Below are 21,165 nucleotides of genomic sequence, written 5' to 3' on the forward strand. Positions count from 1 at the left end.
TTAATCACTGCCTCAATGCGCCGTGGCATTTAAGCAATGTCTAGCATTGCCTGGGAGTTATGGAAGCCCAGATTTCTTTGATGCTTGCTTTCATTTCTTCTTTATTTTTGGGTCTGGTGCCCCTCATTTTCCTCTTGATAATACCCCATAGATTCTTAATGGGGTTTAGATCCAGCGAGTTGGCTGGCCAGTCAAGCACTGTAACAGCATGGGCATCTAACCAGGTTTTGGTGCTTCTGGCGGTATGGTCAGGGGGCCTGGTCCTGCTGGAAGATGAAATCTGCATTTCCATACAGATCCTCAGCAGAAGGAAACAAAGTCCTCTAAAACATTCTGGTAGACTGTTGCGGTGACATTGGATTTTAGAAAGCAGCGTTTCCCAACACAAGACATTGCACCCCAAATCATGACTGACTGTGGATATTTCACACTGGACCTCAAGCAGCTTGGGTTCGGTTCTTCACCAGTCTTCTTCCAAACCCTTGGACCTTGATTCCCGAATGATTACTTTCATTGGAAAAGAGTACCTTGGACCACTGGCCAACAGTCCAGTCCATCTACTCCTTGGCCCAGTTGATACACTTCCTACGTTGACTAGGGCTCAGAAGTGGCTTAACCCGGGGAACCCGGCAGTTGTGGCCCATCTCCCGGATGCGTCTGAATGTGGTGGTGCTTGAAGCAGTAACTCCCGACTCATTCTACTCTCTCGATCTCTGCTAGATTCTTGAATCTTCTCTGTTTGATAAGCCGCTGAAGCCCACGGTTATCTCTTTTGCTGGTGCATCTTCTCCTGCCACATTTTGTCCTTCCACTAGATTTTCCATTGCTATGCTTGGAATCAGCACTCTGTGAACAGCCAGCCTCCTTAGCTATGAAAGTTTGTGGCTCACCCATCCTATGGAGGGTATCATTGATGGTCTTCTGACCAGTTGTCAAGTCTGCAGTCTTCCCCATATTGAACCCAACAGACAATTGAACCAAACTGAAGCAATTTAATGACACATGGGGAAACCTGTGCAGGTGCTGTGAGTTTAGTAGATGATTATTGTGTGACACTCAGTTTAAAATATTTATGGCCTGCAAAATTTGGGATTATTTCTTCACAGTATTCAAATTTTTTTTAATTCCTGATTTCGTGGGTTTTATGAGCTGGAAGCTCAAATTAGGTAAAAACGAACAAATAAATACTTGAAATTGTGTAAATTGTGGGCACTGAATCTATAATCTATGAAAGTTTAACTTTTTAATGGAATTATGGGAATAAACATTTTCCATGATATTCAAAGTTTTTGGAAAGGGTCTGTATTGTTTTCTGCACATATACAGTGGTGTAAAATAGGGTTTGGCCTTCCTGATTTCTTATTTTTTTGCATGTTTGTCACAGTTAAATGTTTCCTATCGTTAAACAAATTTAAATATTAGTCAAAGGCAAGACAAGTAAACACAAAATGCAGTTTTTAAATGTTCATTATTCATGGAGAAAAGAAAATGCAAACCTACATGGCCCTGTGTAGTAGAGTTTAGTAGATGATTATTGTGTGACACTCAGTTTAAAATATTTATGGCCTGCAAAATTTGGGATTATTTCTTCACAGTATTCAAATTTTTTTTAATTCCTGATTTCGTGGGTTTTATGAGCTGGAAGCTCAAATTAGGTAAAAACGAACAAATAAATACTTGAAATTGTGTAAATTGTGGGCACTGAATCTATAATCTATGAAAGTTTAACTTTTTAATGGAATTATGGGAATAAACATTTTCCATGATATTCAAAGTTTTTGGAAAGGGTCTGTATTGTTTTCTGCACATATACAGTGGTGTAAAATAGGGTTTGGCCTTCCTGATTTCTTATTTTTTTGCATGTTTGTCACAGTTAAATGTTTCCTATCGTTAAACAAATTTAAATATTAGTCAAAGGCAAGACAAGTAAACACAAAATGCAGTTTTTAAATGTTCATTATTCATGGAGAAAAAAAAATGCAAACCTACATGGCCCTGTGTGAAAAAGCGATTGCCCCCCGTTAAAACATAACTGGTTTATCATACCCGAGCTCAATTTCTCTAGCCACATACAGGCCTGATACTGCCACACATGTTCTCCATCAAGAAATCACTTAAATAGGACCTGCCTGACAAAGTAGAGCAAAAGATCCTCAAAAGCTAGACATCATGCTGAGATCTAAAGAAATTCAGGAACAAATGAGAAAGCAAGTAATTGAGCTCTATCAGTGTGGAAAAGGTTATAAAGTCATTTCTAAAGCGTTGGGACTCATCCAAGAGGTCACAAAAGACCGCACAACAACATCCAAAGAACTGTAGGCCTAACTTGCCTCAGTTAAGGTCAGTGTTCCTGACTCCACCATAAGATAGCGACTGGGCAAAAATGGCCTGCATGGCAAAGTTCCAAGACAAAAAGCACTACTGAGCAAAAAGAACATTCAGGCTCATCTCAATTTTGCCAGGAGACATCTTGATGATTGTCAAGGCTTGTGGGAAAACACTGCGTAGTCTGACGAGACAAAAGTTGAACTTTTTGGAAGGTGTGTGTCCCTTTACATCTGATGTAAAAGTAACACCGAATTTCAGAAAAAGAACATCATACACATTAAACACAGTAAAATACGGTGGTGGTAGTGTGATGGTCTGGGGCTGTTTTGCTACTTCAGGACCTGGAAGACTTGCTGTGATAAATGGAACCGTGAATTCTGCTGTCAACCAAAAAATTCTGAAAGAGAATGTCTGGCCATTTGTTCGTGACCTCAAGCTGAAACGAAGTTGAGTTCTGCGGCAGGACAATGATCCAAAACACACCAGCAAGTTGACCTCTGAATGACTGAAGAAAAACAAACTGAAGACTTTGTAGTGGCCTCGTCAAAGTCCTGACTTTAATACTATTGAGATGCTGTAGCATGACCTTAAAAAGGTGGTTCATGCTCAAAAAGCTTCCAATGTGGCTGAATTACAACAATTCTGCAAAAATGAGTGAGTCAAAATTCCTGCACAGTGCTGTTACAGACTCATTGGAAGTTATTGCAAACGCTTGATTGCAGTTGTAGCTGCTAAGGGTGGCACAACTAGTTATTAGGTTAAGGGGGCAATATTTTTTTTCACTCAGGGCCATGTAGGTGTGGATTTGTTTTCTTCCTTAATAGAAACCTTCATTTGAAGACTGCATTTTATGTTTACTTGTGTTGCCTTTGACTAATATATAAATTAGTTTGACAATAGGAAACATTTAAGTATGACAAATATTAAAAAAAAAAAGAAATAGGGAAGGGGACAAACACCTTTTCACACCACTGTACAGTGGATATGAAGTCCACAAAGCCCTGTTCAAATGCCAGGTTTTTGTGAGACCAAGATGAAATATTTCAATACTTTTTCTGCCATTAATCTGACCTACAGCTACAACCTATTCAACTCAATTGAAAAAAAATGAGATCACTACTTACCTATTAGCTGACTTCCTAATGATTTTCATCCTGCTGCGAAGCTTGAATGAATTAGGGGATGATTGGATGGAGGGTAAGGTAGAAAAAACAAGCCCCTTTCTTTCTCCTTTATTTTTTTCTGCTGTCCAAACAAAGGTAGATTCAGGGAGGGCCACTGCTTCCCCTGCTGTCCCTGCTACAGAATACCTGGGACAACCAGCCTTCCAGCGGTATCTACTAAATGAAGAACTAGTAGGGGAAGTTGCATATCCCCTTTTCAGTTTTATAGAGGAAAAAGAGCCTGATTTGAGTTTCTTCATAGCATCTCCCTTTTCCAGAGCTCTCTGATTGTTGGTCAGAGCTTTAGGAGATGGCGACTTTCTAAAAGTCTTAGCTTGGACCCCAGCAGAGGAGGAAACCCATTTGTACTTGGATGCCCTGGGGCCTGCGATGACTGGACTGAGTTTGCGTGACTTTTTGGCAGGGGTTCTCTTGATGACTGGGGATGAGAGGGAGCTTGAACTTAAAACTCCAGCTTTAGCAACAACTGTCGAGGTGACTTCATTTGTGGGTGAAGAAACCAAGCTATTTGGTCTGGGTTCCACTTCTTCAACAGTCTGATTCTTAACCCAAGTAAACTTGGATTTTGTTTGAAATGATACCCTGCCTATGGCCTGGCTTGACTGAGACAAAGGATAGTCTTTGAAAGGTTGTTGTGGCACCTTAGAAGGTGAAGATTGAGGTGATGAGCTTGCATCCAGGGCCATCCGTTTTTTGTAATCTGGGTATTGGAGCTTAGTTTTGTTGGTTTTAGTTTTTAAATAAGGTTGACTCTGGAACTGGGAAATGACCGACACACGGGTCAGTGTGCTGGCTTTTGCCCTCACTTTTATTACCGGCAGTACAACCGTTTCTTCAACCCTTTGTTGTTGGGTACTTTGTACTCCCAAGTCTGATTGAGGTACAGCCATCACTTTTTTATCGGTGTCTCTTTTTTCTGTTGCAACATTTCGAATCGTTGTGGTTGCTCTTTCTGTTTGTCCTTCTTCCTTGAGTTGAACAATCTCTGATGATGAAGTGGGGGGTTTAGATGTACGACCTTTTTCACCAGTGTGGCTGGGTACCGATGGATTGTGAGATGAAACTTGAATGTTTGAATGTTCTGGGGTGGAGGTAGAAACACAGCACACAGTGTTGGACACAGGGTTCTTATTTTTGAGAGAGTTCCACTTCCTCCAGCTATCATGGCTCGGAAGACCATATGAGCTGTGTGGATTGATGACAGATGTGCTTTGGCTCCTCCCTCTGGATGATGTAGAGACCTCTGGAAGCCTCGGCATGTTGCCATGAACACTCTTATGCTTATCGATGAGATCTAAAATTTGGAAAATGAAAATAAGTCTACATGAAAACAGAGTTCAAGAGGAACATTACTTTCAATAAATCAGCAGGAGTGTATATATGCAATTTCCACTTCATGAAATGTTCAACCCATATGAGGTACCTAAGGTCAAATGCCATATTAGTACTTTTTTTCTCACGAATGCTCTAATATTTGGACTAAATCAGTCTGGCATGCATTCCAATCGCTGACTAATTACAAGCGACGATCCCCCTAAGCTGAGAACAATAGCACACTAGCCAACGACTTGAATACCTTCGACTGCAGATTTCAAAAGGACACTTTCACACCCCACACCCACCCAGCCGCACCACCGACCCCCATCACACCCAGACTTCTGTGTTAACCATCCGCGAACAGGATGTGAGGTGCATCTTCAAACAACAAAAGATTAACAAAGCGGCAGGCCCTGACCATGTGCCCCCATCCTGCCTCAAAGTCTGCGCGGACCAGCTCGCTCCAGTCTTCACTCAGATCTTCAATAGATCTCTGGAACTGTGCGAAGTACCATCCTGTTTCAAACGCTCCACCATCATTCCAGTCCCCAAGAAACCTGCAATCTCGGGTCTAAATGACTACAGGCCTGTCGCCTTGACATCTGTGACATCTGACAGTTTGCCTACAGAGCGAACAGGCCTGCGGATGATGCAGTCAACATGGGACTGCACTTCATCCTAGAACACCTCGACAGTGCAGGGATCTACGCGAGGATCCTGTTCATGGACTTCAGCTCGGCGTTCAACACCATCATCCCTGAACTCCTTTCATCCAAGCTTCTCCAGCTCAGCGTCTCACCTGCCATCTGCCAGTGGATTTACAGCTTTCTGACGGGCAGGACACAGCAGGTGAGGCTGGGGGAGGCCACCTCATCCACACACAGCATCAGCACTGGGGCGCCCCAAGGTTGTGTCCACTCTCCGATGCTCTTCTCTCTCTACACGAACGACTGCACCTCAGCGCACCCAGCTGTCGAACTCCTGCAGTTTGCAGATGACACCACTGTCATCGGCCTCATCAAGGACGGTGACGAGTCTGTATATCGACAGGAAGCGGAGCGGCTGGAGCTGTGGTGCGGCCGACACAACCTGGAGCTGAACACGCTCAAGACTGTAGAGATGATCGTGGACTTCAGGAGGAATCCTTCACCACAGCTGCCCCTCACGTTGTCCAGCTGCCTTGTGTCAACCGTCGAGACCTTCAAGTTCCTGGGAATTACAGTCGCTCAGGACCTGAAGTGGGCGACCAACATCAACTCCGTCCTCAACAATGCCCAGCAGAGGATGTACTTCCTGCGGCTTCTGAGAAAGCACGGCCTGCCACAGAAGCTGCTGAGGCAGTTCGACACAGTGGTCATCAAATCAGTCCTGTGTTCTTCCATCAGTCTGGTTTGGTGCTGCTACAAAAAAGGACAAACTCTGACTGCTAACGGACAATCAAAACTGCTGAAAGGATTGTCGGTATCCACCTACCCACCCTTGAGGACGTGCACGCTGCCAGAACTAAGACATGAGCGTGCAAAATCCTCTAGGACCCTCCACATCCCGGTCACCAGCTCTTCCAGCTCCTTCCCTCAGGTAGGCGATAACGATCAATGCAAACTAGAACTAGCAGACATTCCAACAGCTTCTTCCCTCTTGCAATCAACTTCTTAAACACCTAACCTATAATTCCATTACAACATGATGGCAATTTTTGACTTGAGTTCGTTGTCACATTTCTGTGGGGCCAATTATATATTACTCGTGCACTCACTGTAGTAGTCTCGCCACGCTGCACTATTTGCATATCTGTTGTTGACCAATATTGGCCACACATGCCAGAGTAGCATCTGCTCCATTTGCACACTGATTGAGGAGTATCTGCAACATTTGCACAATCAACATTGTCCAAGATTATCTCACTACTCTTCACTTTAAACTGCATACACTCCTTGAAGTCTCGGCGCCCTTTGCACAATGGTCATTGCAACGGACTATTGCAATATTAGTCATTCGAACTGCTCTTAAGTGCTAGAGGACTCTGCATCTTTTGCACAATTGTCCAAAAAAATAAAAATAAAATGTACCGGCATTACCAGACAACTAGCAACCCTTTATTGCTCAGTGACTGTTTTTTTTGTCAATGTCTTTATGTCTCAAAAGTGTTCTCTGTCAATTGACTGTCTGTTGTCGTACTAGAGCGGCTCCAACTACCGGAGACAAATTCCTTGTGTGTTTTTTTGGACATACTTGGCAAATAAAGATGATTCTGATTTGGAATTAATTCTTTTTTTTTTTTTTTTAACCTCTCCTTTTGAGCTGCATGCCCATGCAGAATGGTGGATTTTTATGCTTTTTGTGCTGGAACAGTTTTGCTGTGCAACAGGAGAGTTTTAAATACCGCTTATTTTGTAATTATTCTGATGTGAACTGAAAATGCACCTGGACAGAAAAGGGCCTTAGGGGACAGACAGGGGGACAAAATGGACAAGGGGAATAGGGGTGCAAACCACAGCAGAATGGTAGTTAGTCTAGATATTTGACTACAAGTAACTTTACAAAAGTCAAATCGTGTTCTTATTTGTGGATGGGGGGGGGGGGGATCACTGGACCTTAACCCAATAGAGCAGGGGCATCAAACTCAAATTCACGGTGGGCCAAAATTAAAAAATTGGGACAAGGTCGCGGGCAAAACTCAATATTTAATGAAAAATCACCATGATGTGTATGTTTCCCTTCTCTGCAAAAATGTAGCCTTATCATATGACGACAAACAAACCTTGCTTAAACACTGAATCTGGAATAAACAAACTTTAATATTATGACATGCTTACTCTAACTTCCTCACTGTCACAACTATATAGACGGGTGTTGTCCAGAGTTTGAGTCCGTTTGACACTTCTTCCCCCCACCCACACTGCGTTGGTTGAACGTGGCATGCTCCTCCTGTACATTTTTCAGGTGCCTGATCAAATTTGTATTGCAGCACTGAGATGACGTTCCCCACGACATACTTCAGTTGTACAGACTGCAACGAACGTACGTATTGTTTGTCTGAGACACCGCAAAACAGTCCCACACCGACGACATGTTTTTTCACCGACAAGATTGAAAAAACTTTATTGGCCGTCATTGTTACAGTACTGGGCAACAAGACACATGACAAGGTTAAAAGTAAACTAGCTTTTGGAGTCATACGCGACGAAGACGCGGCGTTAAATGTATTGTGCGGAGCCGATCGATAACATCATTGAGTCTTCAAACCAACGTAAGCGTTGATGACAGACATAAAAATAAAATAAATTACTTTACCATACTGGAAAGAAAGTAGAAACAGTTGCATTACAAGGCGTTCCCAGGCCAGCCGAAGGATGTAGTCTCTCCAGCGTGTCCTGGGTCGTCCCTGGGGACTCCTCCCGGTGGGACGTGCCCGGAACACCTCACCAGGGAGGCGTCCGGGAGGCATCCGAATCAGATGCCCCAGCCACCTCATCTGGCTCCTCTCGATGTGGAGGAGCAGCGGCTCTACTCTGAGATCCTCCCGAATGACCGAGCTTCTCACCCTATCCCTAAAGGAGAGCCCGGACACCCTGCGGAGGAAACTCATTTCGGCCGCTTGTATCCAGGATCTTGTTCGACCCACAGCTCGTGACCATAGGTGAGGGTAGGAACGTAGATCGACTGGTAAATCGAGAGCTTCGCCTTTCAGCTTAGCTCCTTCTTTACCACAACGGATCGATACAAAGTCTGCATCACTGCAGACGCTGCACAAATCCGCCTGTCGATCTCCCGTTCCATTCTTCCCTTACTCGTGAACAAGACCCCAAGATACTTGAACTCCTCCACTTGGGGCAGGATCTCATCCCGGACCTGGAGAGGGCACGCCACCCTTTTCCGACTGAGGACCATGCTCTCAGATTTGGAGGTGCTGATTCTCATCCCAGCCACTTCACACCAGTGAGAATTGGAGGTCACAGCTTGATGAAGCCAACAGAACCACATCATCTGCAAAAAGCAGAGATGCAATACTGAGGCCACCAAACCGGACCCCCTCTACGCCTCGGCTGCGCCTAGAAATTCTGTTCAAAGCTATGAACAGAATCGGTGACAAAGGGCCGCCTTGGCGGAGTCCAACCCTCATCGGAAACGAGTCCGACTTACTGCCGGATATGCGGACCAAACTCTGACTCCGGTCGTACAGGGACCGCACAGCCCATATTAGGGGGGTCAGTAGCCCATACTCCCGAAGCACCTCCCACAGCACCCCCCGAGGGAAACGGTCGAACGCCTTCTCCAAGTCCACAAAACATATGTAGACTGGTTGGGCGAACTCACATGCTCCCTCGAGGACCCTGCCAAGGGTGTAAAGCTGGTCCACTGTTCCACGGCCAGGACGAAAACCACACTGCTCCTCCTGAATCTGAGATTCAACTTCCCGACGGACCCTCCTCTCCAGCACCCCTGAATAGACCTTACCAGGACCTTACCAGGTCTATTCAGGTCTGAGGAGTGTGATCCCCCTTTAGTTGGTCCCCTTTCTTAAAAAGGGGGACCACCACCCCAGTCTGTCAATCCAGAGGCACTGTCCCCGATGTCCACGCGATGTTGCAGAGGCGTGTCAACCAGGACAGCCCTACAACATCCAGAGCCGTGAGGAACTGCGGGCGAATCTCATCCACCCCTGGGGCCTTGCCACCGAGGACATTTTAACCACCTCGGTGACCTCAACCCCAGAGATAGGAGAGCCCGCCTCAGAGAACCCAGACTCTGATCCCCCATGGGAAGGCGTGCCAGTGGAAATGAGGAGGTCTTCGAAGTATTCTCCCAACCGGCTCACAACGTCCGAGTCGAGGTAAGCAGCGCCCCATCCCCACTATACACAGTGTTGATGGTGCACTGCTTCCCCCTCCTGAAACGCGGAATGGTGGACCAGAATTTCCTCAAAGCCGTCCGGAAGTCTTTCTCCATGGCCTCACCGAAATTCTCCCATGCCTGAGTTTTTGCTTCAGCGACTACCAAAGCTGCATTCCGGTTGGCCAGCCGGTACCCATCAGCTGCCTCAGGAGTGCCACAGGCCAAAAAGCCCCGATAGGACTCCTTCTTCAGCTTGACGGCATCCCTCACTGTTGGTGTCCACCAACGGGTTCGGGGATTGCCGCCACGACAGGCACCAACCACCTTACGGCCACAGCTCCGGTCGGCCGCCTCAGCAATGGAGGCGCAGAACATGGTCCACTCGGACTCGATGTCCCCCGCCTCCCCCGGAACATGAGCAAAGTTCTGTCAGAGGTGGGAGTTGAAACTCCTTCTGACAGGGAATTCCGCCAGACGTTCCCAGCAGATCCTCACAATACGTTTGGGCCTGCCACGTCGGACCGGCATCTTCCCCCACCATCGGAGCCAACTCACCACCATATGGTGATCAGTAGACAGCTCCGCCCCTCTCTTTACCCGAGTGTCCAAGACATGCGGCCGCAAGTCCGATGACACGACCACAAAGTCGATCATCGAACTGTGACCTAGGGTGTCCTGGTGCCAAGTGCACGTGTGGACACCCTTATGCTTGAACATGGTGTTCGTTATGGACAATCCGTGATGAGCACAGAAGTCCAATAATAGAACACCGCTCGGGTTCTGATCGGGGGGGCCGTTCCTCCCAATCACGCCCTTCCTGGTCTCACTGTCATTGCCCACGTGAGCATTGAAGTCCCCCAGCAGAACGATGGGGCGAGTCCCCAGCGGGAATACTCTCCAGCACCCCCTCCAAGGACTCCAAAAAGGGTGGGTACTCTGAACTGCTGTTTGGTGCATAGGCACAAACAACAGTCAGGACCCTTCCCCCCACCCGAAGGCGGAGGGAGGCTACCCTCTTGTCCACCGGGGTGAACCCCAACGTACAGGCGCTGAGCCGGGGAGCAATAAGTATACCCACACCTGCTCGGCGCCTCACACCGTGGGCAACTCCAGAGTGGAAGAGAGTCCAACCCCTCTCGAGAGGACTGGTACCAGAGCCCAAGCTGTGCGTAGAGGCGAGTCCGACTATATCTAGTCGGAACTTCTCGACCTCACACACCAGCTCGGGCTCCTTCCCTGCCAGAGAGGTGACATTCCACATTCCGAGAGCCAGCTTCTGCAGCCGGGGATCGGATCGCCAAGGTCCACGCCTTCGGCCACCTCGCACTGCATCCGACCCCTATGGCCCCTCCCACAGGTGGTGAGCCCATGGGAAGTATTTAATTTTTAGCTGAAACAATAATTAATGAATATTAAGACAATTGGGTTAATTCCACACACATTGCCTTGTAGTTCATAGGTTTGATAGTCAGATGTTAATTATAATTTATGCTGCAGGCTGCTAAGAAAATGGACGTTCATAATTTGGACACCCTTTATTTAAACCATGCAAACGTTTCTGACCCAGCCCCCTAAAAAAAATTGGAATCGAGAATCGTTTGGAACCAGAATCGAAATGAAGAACCAGAATCGGAACCGGAATTGCTCAAATTCAAACGATGCCCAACCCTAATGATGCGTTACAACTGGAGGACAGGTAGGGCAGAGAAGGGGCGCGTCCGGACCAGAGACCAGCACAGATGTGCCAGGACCAGGCCCGGCGTCTGCCTCATCATGCCTCATGCCAGCCCCCAGGGCACCCTAAATGAGATGTGAATGTGCCCAATGTGCGAAATATGTACAGTGTGCATAATAAAATGTGCAGAGTGTGTGCAGTAAGGGCCTACACTCCTGCGGGCCCAGCCCGGCTGGCTGCAAGACCACAAAGAAGAGGGGGGCAGCCCCTCCCCACCCTACCCTACAGTTAATCCACCCGTCATCACCTACCACCACCCAACGACCAGAACAGGGCACAGAAGCCCGCCTTGTCCAAGGCAGGAGGCGCCAACACCCTACCATAGGCCCCGAAGTCACACGGGGACCCCACACAGCCCGAGCAAGAGAGAGGCGACGCGAGGAGAGGGAAGAGGCCCGGTCCAGCAGCAAGGACCCCAGGCCCCCACCCGGAGACCAGAACGAGGCCTCTGGAGTGGGGGCCAGCAGGCACCTCACCCAGGGACCAGGAGCAGCCCCTGGACCGGCCCCTCCCAGGAGGGTAACAGGGACAAAACCCAGAATTAGTTTCCTGTATCAAAGCAAGAACTCTATCGATCTTAAAGGGAAAAGGGGCCTTATATCTGCTTTGAACTCGCAGATATTGTCTTATAATTAATTAGTTAATTAGTTAGGACCCTGCCCTGCGATTGGTTGGAGACCAGTGCAGGGTGTACCCCGCCTCTCGCCCTTAGATAGCTGGGATAGGCTCCGCGACCCTTGTGAGGATAAAGCGGTACGGAAAATGGATAGTTCGGATCCATTTGGAATTTGAACAAAATGCAATTCTAGATGTTATATCAGGTCATGGAAGTTATTTTCCCCTCAGTCCTGTGCCAAGGACTACACACCTGTTATTTTCTATTTTGTAGTTACAACGAGCTTTAAAAATAATTTAACCTCCAGTATAATCGAGGTACCGTTTAATAAGATGTAATTCAAACTCATTGCATCCCATTGCAACTATTTTCTGTTGACTATAACATAATCATTATTTGGACGTCGATGTACGATGACTTCACTTGTGATCATTATAAATCCCCTAAATTAGAACCAGGTCGAGCGAAATGCAACCGTTTGAAAGACCTCGTTCATGACAACTATCAGGTTAATGCGTTCAGAACATCAGCTATGACGATTATTATGGGAGCCAAACATAGACAGCATTCAATAAATTACCAGCTAACGTTCACGAATTACGTCAGGAAAGTCTTTTTCTATACTGTAAACTGGAGTGTGGGTCAGTTTAACAGCAAACGTTAAGGCATAATTTAAAAAAATTAAAATAAAAATTGACAGCTCCACCACTGAGAACAAAAACAAACTGTTTCCCAGAACGACGGTCAAGGATAATAAAAATATTCCCATAATCAGACTTACTTTGAAGAAGATCAATTTGCCGTTTCAACGATTCACGCTCCTCCATGTTTATCTCGCTTGCTCTTCTTCCTGTATTACGGAGGTTGCCAACCACATTATTGCTGTGTTACCGCCCCCTTCTGTTCCGGAAGATGAACGGCAGGTGCTAGAAAGGGGGGGAGCAATACTGTAACTTACAAAACGGTATACTATAATACTCAGTTGTTGACAGTACAGAACTTGGAATATTGACTCTGTATCTCATCACAATCCGATCCTGAAAGGTAGACGTGACGTGGTTTTCACTGGCGGAATAATTGTTTGGTTTTGGGAAAATGAAAATGTTAGCCAAGCAAGACTGAAAAAGAATAACTGGCTTAACATCTCTGACTGGTGCTGTGTTTATACAAAGAAATGTCATTTAAGACCAATTATTGTGGCTAAAATTGCTCTAATTTCTGTTATTTGATAAAGAATTTATTTGAACTGAACTCAAGTGGTATTTTGGGACAATATTTGAAGTTGCACATTTCCTTTTCTATTTTTGTCTATTTGACGTTCATGCTCAGTTTAAAATAAAATAGTTACTCATGAGTTAGTACTTGAGTAGTTTTTATCACAAGTATTTGGAGGACTACTTTTTACTTTTACTTGAGTCCATCCATCCATCCATCCATTTTCCGTGCCGAGTAGCTGAAGGCTACTCTTGATTTGAGTAGAATCTTTGCCAACTCGACCTCTGTGCCTGTGAGCGAGAGATGTGGGGGGTGGGCGGGTGATGAGGTGAGATGCTGGGAAAGGCTGTCATGGCGGCTCTGCATCTAAAGAGTTGTGAAGAGTAACAGTGTTGATTACATTTGAGTTTAATTTAATCCCACTTGAAACAAACGACGAAGCCCACGATTGAGATGTAACACGTCTGTCGATTTTACGTCAATGACGTTTCACCATCTTTAATGCCGTCTCCGTGAATTGACGTCATTCAAGAATTAACGTCTCATTTCTCCAAACAAATACCTCTCTTCACTCCTCTGTTGCTCTCCTCGCCTCCTGTGGTGGGAGGCGCTAAAACAGAGGGGCGAGGAAGTATAAAGTAGCAGTTAAAGAAATTAGATTATAGAAACCTGGTCGCAGTTTTGTGTCGCTTTCACCACAGATATCAATAGATACATTCGACACGCCCATTTTGAGCTTCGTGCCGACGGTGCGGCTAAACTAGGGAGGTCAGCGCATTCCATGTATGTGGACAGCAAGAAAGCCAAAAGACCAAGGATGCCAGTCCATTGTGCTACATACGGTTGCGAAAAACGCCGTAGAATTACGATAAGGGAATTTGGAGTCCGTTTTAGGTTTTTTTTTTCATGTTGTATATTGATAGCATACACTTAGGTGTTGAGAAAACAGCAACCCTCATGAAAATCGGTTGAGAAATGAACAAGTAACGACTTAATTTCAGTTTCCATGCATTGCCTTCTCTGGAAACGTCGACCTTCCTAACATGGCCACCACGTAGGCACGTCGAATACCCAGGCTGGTACGGCGCACTGGTGTATCTAGTGTCCATATCTATAGCTGTCACGAGCAGTACAGAGCAGAAGTTGCGGATTAATTTGACAAGTCGTGTCAGAAAATTGCCAATGGACACTTTATCAGAAGAATGAGTATTATAAACGACGTCGCTCTGAGTGGGAAGTGAGTCTCACGAAGACCAACTAATGGAGACAAAATAAAACGGACAAGCTAAGGAATTGGTAACACATTTTGCTAATTTCGTTTCGTTGCCGCAACGTAACGTCATCAAACTTACCACTGCCATTCTCCTTAACTTACTAGCGAACAAGCTGCACAATGTCAAGAGTTAAAATAATTCATTTGGCTAGCCGGGGGTTTCCATTACGAGTCACTGTCGTGATTATTTTATTGCTGCGTTTTTAAAGTTTGAAACAAGTCGATCGGAATTAAAGTTACCATATCGTACAAAACAAATACATTTCAGTTTAAACTTAGGTTCCTTTTTTCTTCTTAGCATTTCTTGTAAGTATAAAAAAAAAACACTCACATATGATTGTGTTGTGTACGTGTGTGTAGAATGTGTTATATTGTAGTAAAAGACAGGCTTTGGGTTAATTTTCACATGATTGCTTTACTCCAGCTCTTCAAAACACACTCTTTTGTCCCTACATCCCTCTCAGGCGCTACATCACAGGCACAAATGCTATTTCACTGAATATCAATACAGTATGTGTCTCCCTTAGGTTCTTTTTTCTTTTTAAGGACTACTGTATACAATAATGTTTTTTGGTCAATGGCATAATACTATCTCAGTTGATGTAATGAAGTAGAATAATTTGTGCGACTGCTGTGGGCTTATTATTATTTTATTTTTTTTCTGTACAGTATATCTACTGTCCTGCTTTACGACGTGGCCTCAGCATCATGACATCGACAGGCAACCAGTTCTTCATTGTCACTGAAACGCCTGAGTCCCCTCGACACTACCATGCCGGTTGCATATGTTATATTCATGAGCATCAACAAAGTTTTGGCTTCCCCAAAAAATTACAAGTATTGGTACAACGCTCATTTATACCATTGTACTGTGAGGTAGATAAGAGCTGTTTGGAGGAACTGAGTGCAGATGAAGCTGGTCTGCTGCTGGCCCTCACTGACGACTCTGAAAGGCTCAAGTGGTTCAGAGAAAAAGATGTTCTCCATAGAGCACTAAGACTTTCTGAGGGAACTGAAGTGGTTGTGGAAGAAGGAAGAGAGAAATTGAATGGCATCATCCGCTACATTGGAAACCTGTCAGAACCAGTGTCAGAAGAGCCTTTGAAGGGAATATTCTTTGGAATTGAACTGCAGGTATGACCTTAAAAATATAGCTCCATTCCACAAAGAAATATCAACTAGCTTGCCTCTGGTGACATGTTTTCAGGCATGTCCAATATAAATGTTCTTTTCCTCATGTTGGCTATCATACCAACATGTCACAGCAATCCTGTTCACTTAAAGGCTTTTAGAATCGAATTGGAGATTGTGTTATTTCTTTTATGTATTAAAGGAAACAACCCGTTTTCTTCACAATGTAAAAAAAAAAAAAAAGTACTCAACTGTCTTAAAGGTCCTGTATTTTGGCTATTTAGACCTCCATTGAGTGACTAACATGGACTTAGTATTAAAGTGTCAATTTCATTTAAAAAAAAAAAACAACAAAAAAAAACATCTTGGTTCTGTCATACGAGTGTCCAGAAGAGGCCCCTCTGACAGCAACTTCTGCTTGATCCAGTTTTGTATCTGCTTTGTCCATATTTGGCTAAGACCACCCCTTTCCTCTGAATGGTTGCCTCCATGTAGAAAACCTACTTGTGAGAGCACACGTGTTTATGTTGACATGCTAACTCGGGAGCGGAAAGGGAAGGAGGTGATCTTCGCTAGTGACTTAGAAATTTGAATGTCCGGATTTCAGTGCTCTTGGCACAAAAACATTTGGAACTCAGGAATGTGTGGATGATTTTAATTCATATTTCACATATTTACTGAGGCACCACAGAGACAATGTTACATCGCAAATAATAGAAAAAGTTGGTTTGGCAAAATATGTCCCCTGTAATAAAAGTTATCCTGACATTCTTTGGGCAAGATACACAATTTCAGCACACTTAATTTCCACTTAAGTGGTTGAAAACACAATATTTGGGGGGGGTGGGGGGGGGGGGGAGTTGAGGGTGTGTCATGCAAATGAGCCACTGCTTACTACTGGGGAGTTGTGACAAGGCGAGCAACTGGAGCCTCTTGAAAAGAGAGCCTACCTAATGACATCATAATCTGTGAAAAATCAGTGATGCGGCAGGGGGTGGGGATTGAAGAGGGAATAGTATTCTGTAAATTACAGTTTAAAACATGTTTACACACATGATATAAAAAGACACATGCTTTTTCTTCTTACTGTCTGACTTGAAAACAGGCTACACTTGTGGTGTTTTAGGTCAATTAGGATGAGAGACACACCTGTTGATGTATTTAAAGGCACAAGGGAAACGCACTGCTGCTTTGTGTAACATCATGGAAAGAAAGTAATGAGAAATATGAAACGTGTATATCAAATGTGCTTATCAAGCCAAGAATAAGACCAAAGACCTTGTGAAAATGCTGGCTGAAGCTGGTAAGAGCTTGTCATTATCCACAGTAAAACGAGTACTGTACTGACATGACTGAAAAGTCACACTTCAAGGAAGAAACCATTACTCCAAAAGAAAAAGAAAAAAAGAGAGACTACATCCTTCGGCTGGCCTGGGAACGCCTCGGGATCCCCCCGGAAGAGCTGGATGAAGTGGCTGGGGAGAGGGAAGTCTGGGTGTCCATGCTAAAACTACTGCGCCCTTGTCCTGACCTCGGATAAGCGCTAGAAAATGAATGGCCGGATGGATGGCCATAATGAGCATGGTTAGGTTTGGAGGAAAAACGAGGAAGCTTGCAAGCCTGATCTGATGCCTTGGCAGCATCATGTGGGGTTGTTCTGTCAAAGGAGGGACCGGTGCACTTCACAAAATAGATGGCATCGTTAAGAAAGAACATTGTGTGCAAATACTGCAGCAACATCTCATTACTTCAGCCAGGAAGTTGAAGCTTGGGTGCAAATGAATCTTCTAAATGGACAATGACCTGAAGCATACTGCCAAACCAGATACAAAGTGTCTTAACAAAGTCCATTTTTTAGTGGCCATCGCAAAGCCCTGATCCCATTCCTATTGCAAATGTATGGGCAGACGTGAAAAGGCATGTGCTAGCAAGGCGGTCACCAACTTGGCTCAATTACCAGGAGGAATAGGCCAAAACCAACTATTGTGAGACGCTTGTGGAAAGATATTCAAAACGTTCAACCCAAGTCATACAGTTCAAAGGCAATGGTACCAAACACGAAGGAAACTATGTAACTATGTATGTTTACTATGTAAACTGACTTTGAAGAAAGTCACGAAAAATAAAAAAAATCATAATTATTCTGTTATTTAGCAAATAGAAATATTTTTGGTTATTCTAATTGACCTAAAAGAGGAGAAGTTTAGTCTGAGTTCATATCAGAGAGTGAGGGAAAAAAAAGTGTATGTGACTTTATATCAGAATAATCTTTATTTGCCAAGTATATAAAAAACACAAGGAATTTGTCTCCGGTAGTTGGAGCCCCTCGAGTATGACAACCATTTGTCAGAAAAAACTTTTGATACATAAAAACACAGTACGGGGAGTCACTAAGCAATGAGAGGTTCCCGGTCATGTGGTGGGATGATTGACGAATGTTCCCAGTCAAAATTAGATGTTCTCATAGGAACCCTTCTTTCATACCACAACTCCCTCAGCCATGGAAATTGAATCCATGGATTAGATTTGAGGGTACAAGAATTGTGCCCATGAGTTATTTGGAGGTACACTGCTGTCCACACTAATAGATCATCCTTTTAGGGATGCACCACAGGTTCTTAATAGGGTTGATTGAGAACAGGGAATGGTAGTGGCCATACTATAAGTTCTCTCTTTAAGATAGACTTTACACCGATCTGATCGGTATCGGCCGATAATTAGCATTTTATGACGAGCGGCCGATCAGTTTTCATGTCATAATTCGTCGAGCCGATCAATGACATCATCGATGGTCAGTTAGAAACCCCACGTTTTGTAGAAGCCATTTTGACACCTGCTGCCACCATCTCACCTCATTAAAACAAAACAAAACATTCTGCTTCATCTTTGCTATTGTCACAGCCTGGTGGGCACATGGTGACCATCCATAACCATCAATTACTATTTACTAGTTCACTCTTTTAATTTGCAGAAGGATCCTTCTTTAACTCCATTATGCGCAACTTCCAAAGAAAAGCTAAAACTCACGTAATCCCTTTTCAGCACTGACAAAAGTAAAGCCATTCACTTCAAGTTGCGTGGATAATACTTAGATGATAATAACACCTACTTCTACTACTACTAATAATAACAACAATTCATTGTATTAATTGGCGGCGGCATGGTGGACGACTGCTTAGCACATCTGCCGCACAGTTCTGAGGACCCGGGTTAAAATCCGGCCTCACCTGTGTGGAGTTTGCATGTTCTCCCCTTGCCTGGATGGGTTTTCTCCTGGTACTCCGGTTTCCTCACACATCCCAAAAACATGCACGGTAGGTTAATTGAAGACTCTAAATTGCCCATAGGTGTGAATGCGAGTGCAAATGTTTTTTTTGTTTATATGTGCCCTGCGATTGGCTGGCAACCAGTTCAGGGTGTAGTCCGCCTCTCACCCGCAGTCAGGTGGAATAGGCTCCAGCACGCCCGCGACCCAAGTGAGGATAAGCGGTGTGGAAAATTAATGAATGAATATTAATTGGCACCTTTCAAGCCACTCAAGGTCACCATGTCAACATAAATAAAAGTAATCAAACAATAACAAAAGTTACAAAACAAAACATCAATTAAAATGGGAAATGATATGGGAAATATTAAGGTGAATAGGCAGTCCGTAATACGTGTGTCTTGAGTTTGGATTTGAAGAGGGTAAATGGATTGATGGATGGATGTTGCTGACGGGCTATTCCCCTTAAAATACTGGCATTTGATTTTCCCATTCAGTCCACACTAGTAGCTAGCTGCAGCTTTCACTCTACAATCTCAAAACCATGATGAAAAACGTGCTGCTTGAATGGTCTTTTTTAAAATGATGTGCAATAATAATGTAGTAATAATATTAATAATTACAATAATAGTAATGATGTGTGTGGGACAGTGGACAACTGCTTAGCTCACAGTTCTGAGGACCCAGGTTCAAATCTGGCCTCTCCTGTGTGGAGTTTGTATGTTCTCCTCGTGCCTGTGTGAGTTTTCTCCAGGTACTCCGGTTTCTTCCCACATCCCAAAAGGATGCATGGTAGGTTAATTGAAAACTCTAAACTCTCCGTAGGTGTGAATGTGAGTGCGAATGGTTGTTTGTTTATATGTGCGCTGCCATTGGCTGGCGACCAGTTTAGGGTGTACCCCACCTCTCGCCCAGAGCCAGCTGGGATAGGCTCCAGCACGACCGCCACCCTAGTGAGGATAAGCAGTATAGAAAATGGATGAATGGATAATAAATAATGTGCAAACAAAACCACGCAACATAGTATGACAGGAATGAAGGTGAAAGGACTTTGCTAACTTTGCATTCCTCGCAGCTCTGGCTGACTATATTAAGAAAAAAAAATATTTTACCTATTCTAACTTTTGTAATTCTTACAAAACAAAATAAAATCCATATCATGACACTGTGATCGTACAGAGTTTTAACAAAAGCATTCTGATACAAATCATATTTCGTTCTAGTAATCAGTTTTTACAATTATGTATTGTATTACAAAAGAACCACCGAAGAGCACCTCGCGTCCTCACGCAGCTGCGACGTGCCTGCCATGAATGGCGTTTGTGGCTGCACTGAATCAGTTGCCAAATACAGCGTTTATCCACCGACATATGAATTCTTGTATATAGTGTGTTCAGATGGGTTTTGTCCTGGAAGCCCCTAACAAAACCTGACACTCTTGAATGAAAATGAACTTTCGTTCGAAAACTTTCCTTCATTGAACTCGTTCAGGTATAACACTGGGAGTAGCTATCTGATAAATTACCTTTAAAAAAATAATACTAATCATAATAATGTTAGTTTATATTGTATATGGAAATGTTTCAAAGCGAGGGTCTCAAATTTTACATTGTAATTTAATGTAAACTAAAATATCTGCAGGATTGATACAAGAGCTTGAATTTAAGCCTACACTGTATATTGTTTTCCTTGTTGGATTGAAATACAAGTAGATTGTTTGCATTTAGAGATTAAAGGTGATTCATGTGTCCTGTTTTTATTTGTTCAAGGGAGAAGACTTGGGCAAGGGGAATACAGATGGCTGCTACCACAGTGAGGCGCTCTTCACTTGTGACAAAGACTGTGGTATATTCGCTCCTTTTTCCAGAGTCCAGCCACGTTGTTCCAACTCCGTTTCACCAGCCGGCCCAGAGTCCCCTCTGCATTCAGAAACAGAAAAGCCAGTCCCAGGTGACAGAGTCACATACTTCATTGAAGATTACTGTCGCTATGGAATGGTGGTGAATGTCCAGGAAAAGGATGCAAAACATTTTGTGTTGATCTCTACGGTGAGTAATCATTTCTCATATGTACTACCTAAAATATGTAAGCACTTTTGCTGTCTGAAGGGTCATTTAATTTTCACTCCTTTAAATATTTTTGTGGCACATCACACAGAGGTCTGCTTTGCTCGTGGGCAGCTCAAACAGTAGTCAAGAAGCAAACTCACATCTCTGCAACAACTAACCCAAACAACAAACATATGTCGCACCAATGTCAGCCCGT

General features: G+C 44.3%; 2 protein-coding genes across 9 annotated transcripts in view; one reads left to right on the forward strand and one right to left on the reverse strand.

The window, feature by feature from the left end:
* The window catches only part of zc3h3 (zinc finger CCCH-type containing 3), a 109,822-nt gene extending 95,885 nt beyond the window's left edge, over positions 1-13,937 (reverse strand). The window contains exons 1-3 of one of the 5 annotated variants that reach the window (XM_061778053.1): positions 13,901-13,937; positions 12,798-12,942; positions 3,453-4,806 (exon numbers count right to left, since the gene is read on the reverse strand). In XM_061778053.1, coding sequence (XP_061634037.1) covers positions 3,453-4,806; positions 12,798-12,843 — 1,400 coding nt within the window. In that variant the 5' untranslated portion in view covers positions 12,844-12,942; positions 13,901-13,937. Of the gene's footprint in view, positions 1-3,452; positions 4,807-12,797; positions 12,958-13,421; positions 13,701-13,900 lie in introns of those variants that run through there. The other 4 variants (XM_061778052.1, XM_061778055.1, XM_061778054.1 and 1 more) reach the window with 4 other exon arrangements.
* Positions 12,947-21,165, forward strand: part of cyldl (cylindromatosis (turban tumor syndrome), like) — a 34,181-nt gene continuing 25,962 nt past the window's right edge. The window contains exons 1-3 of one of the 4 annotated variants that reach the window (XM_061778059.1): positions 12,947-13,060; positions 15,174-15,638; positions 20,670-20,948. In XM_061778059.1, the coding sequence (XP_061634043.1) occupies positions 15,213-15,638; positions 20,670-20,948 (705 nt within the window). In that variant the 5' untranslated portion in view covers positions 12,947-13,060; positions 15,174-15,212. Of the gene's footprint in view, positions 13,061-14,265; positions 14,528-15,173; positions 15,639-20,669; positions 20,949-21,165 lie in introns of those variants that run through there. The other 3 variants (XM_061778058.1, XM_061778061.1, XM_061778060.1) reach the window with 3 other exon arrangements.

The sequence above is a fragment of the Phyllopteryx taeniolatus genome, chromosome 7, assembly GCF_024500385.1.
Source record: "Phyllopteryx taeniolatus isolate TA_2022b chromosome 7, UOR_Ptae_1.2, whole genome shotgun sequence".
NCBI classification, from domain to species: domain Eukaryota; kingdom Metazoa; phylum Chordata; class Actinopteri; order Syngnathiformes; family Syngnathidae; genus Phyllopteryx; species Phyllopteryx taeniolatus.